General features: G+C 42.9%; 2 protein-coding genes across 2 annotated transcripts in view; one reads left to right on the forward strand and one right to left on the reverse strand.

Moving 5' to 3' along the window:
- PAAF1 (proteasomal ATPase associated factor 1) overlaps positions 1 to 450 on the reverse strand; it is a 47,880-nt gene extending 47,430 nt beyond the window's left edge. Inside the window, exon 1 of the mRNA XM_060103357.1 lies at positions 167 to 450. Coding sequence (XP_059959340.1) covers positions 167 to 213 — 47 coding nt within the window. The 5' untranslated portion in view covers positions 214 to 450. The remainder of the gene's footprint in view (positions 1 to 166) is intronic.
- LOC132493139 (cytochrome c oxidase assembly factor 4 homolog, mitochondrial) lies at positions 273 to 4,184 on the forward strand. Its single transcript, XM_060103358.1, has 2 exons — positions 273 to 464; positions 2,712 to 4,184. Exon 2 carries the CDS (start codon positions 2,724 to 2,726, stop codon positions 2,976 to 2,978), a length of 255 nt encoding a protein of 84 aa, XP_059959341.1. The 5' UTR covers positions 273 to 464; positions 2,712 to 2,723; the 3' UTR covers positions 2,979 to 4,184.
- The last annotated feature ends 3,875 nt before the right edge of the window (positions 4,185 to 8,059 follow it).

Consider the following 8,059-nt stretch of genomic DNA (forward strand, 5'->3'; position numbering starts at 1 on the left):
AAACAATGACCATGTGGGTTTGAGACTTCTTTTTCTAGACCCAGGGTTCCCTCAACAATTGATGAGGTAACCCCTACGGATATCCTGGATCGGGCATGGCTCTCCTTAACCTAAAGGCAACATCTGCTACCCGCCTCCTCCGTCCCGGTTCTGGACCTAGATTCACCTGAGAGCCTGGGCCCAGTCGCTCTGTATCCTCAAAGGCGCCGCCATCTTGATCCCGCCTCCACCAACCCGCGTCTTCCGCTCTTTCACGGAAGTGGGTCCCCGCTTTGGCGCTGCGTCGAGAACGACGGGCGGGATCTACACCGAGAGGCCACTCTTCCCCTTCCCGCCCCTTTGTGCGCCCGCGCTTCCTACAGGAGGCTGGTTCCTGACAGGAGAATCGGAAGAGTTCCAAGTGCCTGCAAAACCGACGCAGCTGTGCAGGAGCGCGCGTTCGGGTCCTCTTGTCCGCGTGTTCGGTGAGCACTGTGTGCCGCGATCTTGCGCCGTGAAGCCTAGCTGGCACAACTGGGGGTGTGCCCAGCGGCCGCGCACGCGCATGCGTTCTCTTCTGCAGGTGGGAGAGGAGCCAGAGAAGCCATAGGTGACTTAGCCACCTGGGTTTCTCTGCTTTCCCGTCCTTACCGTGCCTTCCTCTGCCCGGCCGGTTTCCGCGAACCAGCTACCGACCATTTAGCCTGTCTTGATCTCTGAGCTAGGGTCTTCCTTTTTTTACTCTAGGGAAGACTGAAGCTAGGTTGTAGTGGGGAAAGAATACGGCAGCATTTACTTGAGTCCTGTTGTAGCCCATGCACTCACTTGTGACTTATCAGGATATTAATCCTTACAGTAATTCTAAGAGTTAAATATTACCTTAAGAAGGAAACTAAAAAAGATTGCATGCTAAGGTGTGTGCATAGTAAAGTGAGTAAAGTATTTGAACCCAGATTTCTTGGCTTAGGATCCAAGGCACTGTTCTTTCCACCGCACTGTTCCAAGAGGTTTGCCCTTGTCTTTATTTATTTATTTATTAGATTTTTTTTTTTGATGTAGACCATTTCTAAAGTCTTTATTGAATTTGTTACAGTGTTGTTTCTGTTTTCTGTTTTGTTTTTTTGGCCACTAGGCATGTGGGATCTTAGCTCCCGGACCAGGGATCGAACCCACACCCCCTGCATTGGTAGGCAAAGTCTTAACCACTGGACCGCCAGGGAAGTCCCTGCCCTTGTCTTTAAAGAGCTCACAGTGTATTTAGGAAGAGGAAAACATAGGAGCTATTACTTATCCAACTCTTTGGACGTGCCAGGCTCCTTACACGCACTATCACATTTAGTCTTCAACAATCCTGTGAGGTAGATTTGATCTCTATTTTTCAAGAGAGATTCTGAAGTGATTTACTCAAAGTCACCACCCAGTGAGTCAGTGACAAAGCTAAGTTTCCAATCCAATTCTGTTTTCAAAGCCCAGTTTCCCCCTCCTCCCTTAGGTTATACTGCCTCTAAAGCAAATGAGTTTTGTGTAGGGCTATAGAGTTCTTAAATCCTTTTTGTGACTTCCCCATTGCCCTCTGAACGCCTTAATATGAGGCCTTCCTATGATCAGATACTTTCTCAACTCACCAATTTCATTAATTTTCCTGTTCTCATACTCTGTTCTCCAGTCATGTAGAACTTTCAGTTCCTCTCATGCCAAATTCTGTCTCAAACCCCCACCTTGCTGTTCCATTGACCAGGAATATTCTTTACATCTCTGGCTTATTCCTTTTCATCCTTTAAGCCTCAGTTTAGAAATCACTTTCTCCAAGAAGCCTTCCCTGCCTGTTCCTGCCCTTGTCTGGATTAGGTATTCCTCCACTGTGTTCCCAATCTTAGCTGTCTGTACACACTGTACACAAGTAAACAGCCTACTTATCTAGATCATAAACTCTATGAAGGCAGAAACTGTGTCTGTCTAGGTCATTCCTGTATCTTCAAATCTAGCATAGTGCTTGGTACATGATAGGTACTCAGTGATCACTTGTTGAATGAATCAGAGACCCAGGAAAAGCATTAAGTAGTCTTAGCTCATTTACAGTCTGTCATGGTAGAATTTGTACAAAGGCTGAGGTCATTTATCTTCAAACCTTTCTTAAGTTCCTTCTGTATGCTACCTTGTGCTAGGTGTTCTGAAGCAGATGATTGTAGGAAGACAGTCTGGGCAGATACACCTCACGTTAAATACTCTCACACCTCACAGACTCATTTCTTGCCCTGGACCCTGTATGCTCTATGTTACAGCCACACAACTCTCTCCATTCTCTCATATGTCAAACTCTACACATATTTGGATACTCTCCCAAGTGCTAAACTTTGTTCTTCTCCAGACATAGAATAAGGCTAATTGGAGAAAAGAACATAGCTTCCCCAGAAAGGAAACATTTCACTTAATTCAGATTCCATTAGTAGAATCTATTCGAGGTTATTAGTGCTGTGCTAAGTATTCTCATATACTTTATCTCATTCTGTTCAGTTTAGACCATTTTGCAGGCCTGCTTTCTGCCAGGCCTAGTGCTAGGGGTACCAAGGTGAATCAGGCCCAGTATCTGTCCTCAAATAGCTTACAACCTTCAAGGGGAGACATATGCTTAAATAGGCTATAACAGTGCAGTGGTCAGTGTTATTTATAACAGGAACAGTGTCATATATAATCATGTCCCTACTCTAACCTTGCCTCCATTGATGTTCTAGAGACTCCTAAAGATGTCAGCTCAAGGCCATACCTGGTCCCGACAGGTGAAGAAAGAAGATGAAGAAGAGGACCCACTGGACCAGCTGATCTCCCGCTCTGGCTGTGCTGCTTCCCACTATGCAGTGCAGGAGTGCATGGCCCAGCACCAGGACTGGCGACAGTGCCAGCCACAGGTGCAGGCCTTTAGGGACTGCATGAGTGAACAGCAGGCAAGGCGACGGGAGGAGCTGCAGAGGAGGAAAGAGCAAAGCAGTGCCCACAGCTGAGACCTCACACCACCTGTCCCCAGAGGATGGCCCTGCGGAAACTAGCACCCAGAGAGATCATGGGAGAAAGAAATCCTTCCACGGTGGAAGTGTGGGCCAAGAAGTGTAAGACTTGGGGATAGTATTTGGGCCTGGGGTTGAGAGCCAGGCAGCCATGGGTTTGGACATGACTGCCATAAAGAGCAGTCATATTGTCATGTTGAGATCCCACACATCCTCACCCATCTTATATCACCGATATTAAATATTGACCAGTATTTGCCGTGTAAAACAAAGAAATGGGTTAAGGGATGCTCTCCTACGCTACATCTTGGGTCAGTGCGCCAAGTATTGCGCTGATTACATGGACATTTAATTTTAAAGTAAATTTACAATCTAAAGGTAAATTGGTTACCTAGTCAGTTCTTCATTTATTCAGTCATTGGTTCAAAAACATCAAGTTTTTCTGAGACCTTCTCATGTGCCAGGCACTGTGTAGGAAATTGATATGATGAAAATATGATCTCTGCCTTTGTGTTGCTTTAGTCTGGTTTAAGAGAGAAACAAAACAACACTAGAATAACTAATTAATTCCTGACAATGATGTAAATGACTTTCTTTTTCATCAGTTGTTCTGGATGTTTCAGTCAGTCTAATGGAAGGAAGAAGGCAAATGGGAAAACAAATACTGAGTGCCTCTCATATGCCAGACTCTGTTGCATTAACAGATAAAGAGTCTGACCTCAACATGTTCCCAAACAAAAAAACACACAATGTTGGCTTGACATTTCAAAAGTACATTTAACATACAGATTTTCAGCTTTTGAAAAGTGGAGAAGCTGCCAACATGGAGCTTATATTCTTACTTAACAATTTGCTGGAGCTGAATTAACAATTTCTCTTTTAGGTGGATGTGTTTTCCAGTTCACAACAGTTGCCACCACTTTTCATTTTTCTTCCATGGAACTGCATTACCCAGTCTATTACTTTCTGTCTGACATTTGGGAGTGGGAAGGGAGTTGGGAGGGTGACCCCTGCTATGGAACTGGAATGCAAAGGGGCATATGCTCTCATCATCATCAGTAACATTTCTTAAGCATATATATATATTAGAAGCACAAGTCTGAAATATAGTAGGCCCTAAAACTACTTTGAGCCTTTGTGTTGGTATTCAGGAAGGAGAGAAAGAGAGAAGGGGAGAAGATATGAGGAATATGAGTTCAAAGAACAATAAAATCCAATTTCAGCCTTCAGGCAGAAGGGGATGTTTGTGTGTGTGTGTGTGTATATATATATATATATATAAAAGGATGAATGAATCTCTGCTGGGCCATGTGTACCCAGTGCTGTGGGTCATCGGAGGTAGCAGTGTGGACTGCAGCTGTCAGCAAGAATCTCAAAGAGAAGGGAGGGAGTTGAGTTGACACCATTAAAGATGAAGTAGACACTACATATTTGTAGCATATATAGCAGAAAGGATTACCATCTGCAACAAATAAAAAGTCCCTAGAGGGATTTCTCTGGTGGTCCAGTGGTTAAGACACTGCTTCCATTGCAGGGGGCACGGGTTTGATCCCTGGTTGGGGAATTAAGATCCTGCGTGCCGCATGGTGCGGCAAAAAAAAAAAACAAAAACTAGAAATCAGTAAGAAAAAGCAAATAGCCCAGCTGAAAAGTGAACAAAGTTAAATATGCCCCCAAAACATACGAAAATGTAAATATATTCTACATCACTTATAATCAGAGAAATACAGATTTTAAAAACAAAAGTACTATTAGATGATCCTGTTGATAAAAATTAAAAGTATTTATAATGACCAGTGTTGGTGGGGATGGAGAGAAACAGACACATTCACACTATTGAAGGGATCATAAATTAGTAAAGCTTTTCAGGGCAATTTGGTGAGATCTACAAATGTTTTAAATATTTAACCTCTTTTAGGAATCCGCTTAAACATCTATTATGTTCATTGCAGCATTGTTTATAACAGTGGATAAGTGGTCACAGTGTGAAGTTCTATCAGTAAGGACTGTATTCTTATATATTCAAATATGTTACAACAGAAATGTACCTATATATTAATTTGTATAATTAAAATAGAAATAGTAGGTCATGGGGGGCAGGGTATTCTAGCAAAGGGAAAGGGTGGAAGGACCTCAGCAGGAGGAATGGCTTTCAAACCAGCTAAGTGGAGGGAGCAGGTTTGGAAGGACTCCAGTTGACAGGGAGCTAACGCTGGGACGGTCACAGAATGTGTTTGGGCAAAGAGGGCTCTATTGCCACCCAAGCCTGTTTCCTCAAGTATCAATAAATGGGGATAATTCCTATTTAATAGGTACACTAAGAGAATTAAATGAGAGGTAATATATAAATACCTGGTAATAAAAGTTGTTAGTATTTATTGAACTACTATAACTAGTATGTATGAAGCATTTAACTCAGGCTATCTGGTTCCAGAGTCTGTGCTCTCAATCCCTATGATATGCTGCTTTCAAATTCCACTATGCCACTTATTAGCCGTGTGGCTTTGGGCAAACTACTTAACATCTCAGGATCTGTGTTTTCTTCTGTAGACATGCAGTTATAATACCTTCCTCAAAGGCATCAAAGCTAATAAATGTAGATCTTCCTCATAGGATTGTTGAAAGAATGAGTCAATATTGGTAAAGAGCTTAGAAATAGCATCTGGCACATAGTAAGCATTCATTAAATGTTAGCTATTATTATTATTGTGTGCTAGTCACTGTCCTGAGTTACATTATCTCATTTAGTCCTCATAACACTACTAACTCTCCTTTACAGAGGAGGAAATAAAGGACAGATTGGGCGTCAGACTCCAGGTGTATGTTCTAAAGCCTGTGCTATTCTCTGTTCTCTCTCACAAGCATCCAGTGCCTATACGGTGCTTAACACACAGTAAGTAACCATACTTACTGTGTTAATACATATTACTTTACTTTTTTTTTTAGTGCTTTATAAAAAAGGAAACTAACCAGTGAAAGTTCCCCACAGTGTTCTAGGTTAGTATGGTTTTTTAGTCTCTCGGCTCTGTAGCCCACAGCCACGGACCGGAAGTTTAGGGTGGTCCATGCCTATCCCTATACACTCTACATCTACCTCTGCAGAGAGGCCTGGTGCCAGGGATGAGTGGAGAGATCTGTTGGCTGGGTGCCACCATTGGCTAGGCCTAGGGCAGACTCATGATTTGGCTCTTCCCTGCAAGTTCCTTGGCTGGAGATATGGCCAGTGCTCAGTACAAAGGTGCACCGTAAAGTGTTTTACTAGATGAGTAATGAGATACTCCTCCCACTCTTCCTCCCTCAGGTAAAGTTGCCAGACCAAATCCTGGGCTGCTGACTTTAGAAATCCGAGGAGAACTGGAGGAAGTCCAGGCTGAAACCTTATATACTTTTCCACTGTATGGAAAGCTAGGGCTCCGTGCTCTGCTCCAGCAGGGACTTAAAACAGGCAGAGGAAGCAGGAGGGGTTCTTTCCTTCTCTAGCAGTTATCTTCTGAAGAGTTTTCATTCCTCAGAGCCTGGACATCTTTCAGAGCCTGGCTATTCTGTCTAAATATGGAGCTGATTCTCCAAACCTGAAATGTCTGAGAATGAAAGTTATTCCGGGGTGGGGGTGGTTTTAAGAACTAAATGAATCATTTCAAATTCTCCAGGGAGATCAGACATATGAAGACAAAAATGGCACAAAGATTAAAGTACAGATTAAACAAGCACAAGACACATTGGCTGCTTCTGTCTGTAGTGCCTTGTCAACAGGTCTAGTTCCAGACATAACCCAATGCATGCTCAGAGAGCTTTACATACTTTACATCCTAGAACAGTGGGGACTGGGGTCTCTGAGTGTTGCTATATTGTCTGAATGGCCAGAATATCCAGATTCCATTTCTTTCTGTCCAACTAAAAAATACCCTTTCAGAATCCACAGCTGGCAATTTTTAGGCTCGATGGTGGAGGAACAAGGTATCCCCAGCCAGAAGAAAGGGACAAACAAGCTGAGGAATCCACTGGCCTTCACTAGGAAAACTGCCCATTTAACCTGGACATTTGGTCCTTCTTGAAAGTTACTGATCCACATAAAAATCCATTTCTAAAAATCTCAGTAATGTGTACTCAACCAGGAATTGAGTGACCTGGAGCTATCCCTGTGAGTGACCTTGGACACGTTTCTTTCCCTCCTGGGCCAGTTAAGTCATCTGTAAAATGAAGATCAAAACAGATTATTTCAAAGGTTATGCATTGATAGAGCCAAAACTAGAACCCAGCCACCCTGATTCCTAATCCATTGACCTTCCTTTTCTTCTCTTGCCTAGCTCTCATGTTTTTGCAGCGGTACTAGGCATAATTTAACCCTAACTGGGTTCAAAACTAAAAGTATGCTGAAGGAATGAACTATGGCTACATGCAACAATGTGGGTAAAACATCAGGGTAAGTGAATGAAGTCAGACACAAAAGGTTATAACTCTATGATATTTATATATTGTTCTAGATAGGTGAAACTAACCTATGGCAATAGGAATAAGATTAGTGGTTGTTTCTGGGAAGAATGACTATGAAAGAATGTAGGGGAACTTTCTGGGCAAATGGAAATGTTCTTTAACTTGATATAAGTGTAGGTTTCATAGGTGACTGCATTTTCAAAACTGATCAAATATACACTTAAGATCTGTGTGTTTCACTATAGATAAATTATACCTCAATGAAAAAATAATCTTTTATAAAAGTACAGTGAGGGACTTTGCTGGTGGTCTAGTGATTAAGAATCCACCTTCCAATGCAGGGGACGCGGGTTTGATCCCTGGTCGGGGAACTAAGATCCCACATGCCACAGGGCAACCAAGCCTGCGTGCTCTAGAGTCTGCATGCCCTGGAGCCTGGGCACCACAACTAGAGAGAAGCCCGCACACTGCGACCAAAGATCCCACATGCTGCAAAGAAGATCCCGTGTGCTGCAAGTAAGACCCGAGGCAGCCTAAATAAATAAATAAACTTAAAAAAAATGTATAGTGAGGTTTAGATGGGAAGGTAATCTAACATTTACTGAGCACATCCTTGCCCATTTTATACATCATCTCCATCTCAA

This window comes from Mesoplodon densirostris, chromosome 7 (genome assembly GCF_025265405.1).
Source record: "Mesoplodon densirostris isolate mMesDen1 chromosome 7, mMesDen1 primary haplotype, whole genome shotgun sequence".
Classification (NCBI taxonomy): domain Eukaryota; kingdom Metazoa; phylum Chordata; class Mammalia; order Artiodactyla; family Ziphiidae; genus Mesoplodon; species Mesoplodon densirostris.

Coding starts and splice junctions, on each gene's coding strand:
- LOC132493139 (XM_060103358.1), top strand. CDS start 2,724: ATGTCAGCTCAAGGCCATACCTGGTCCCGACAGGTGAAGAAAGAAGAT.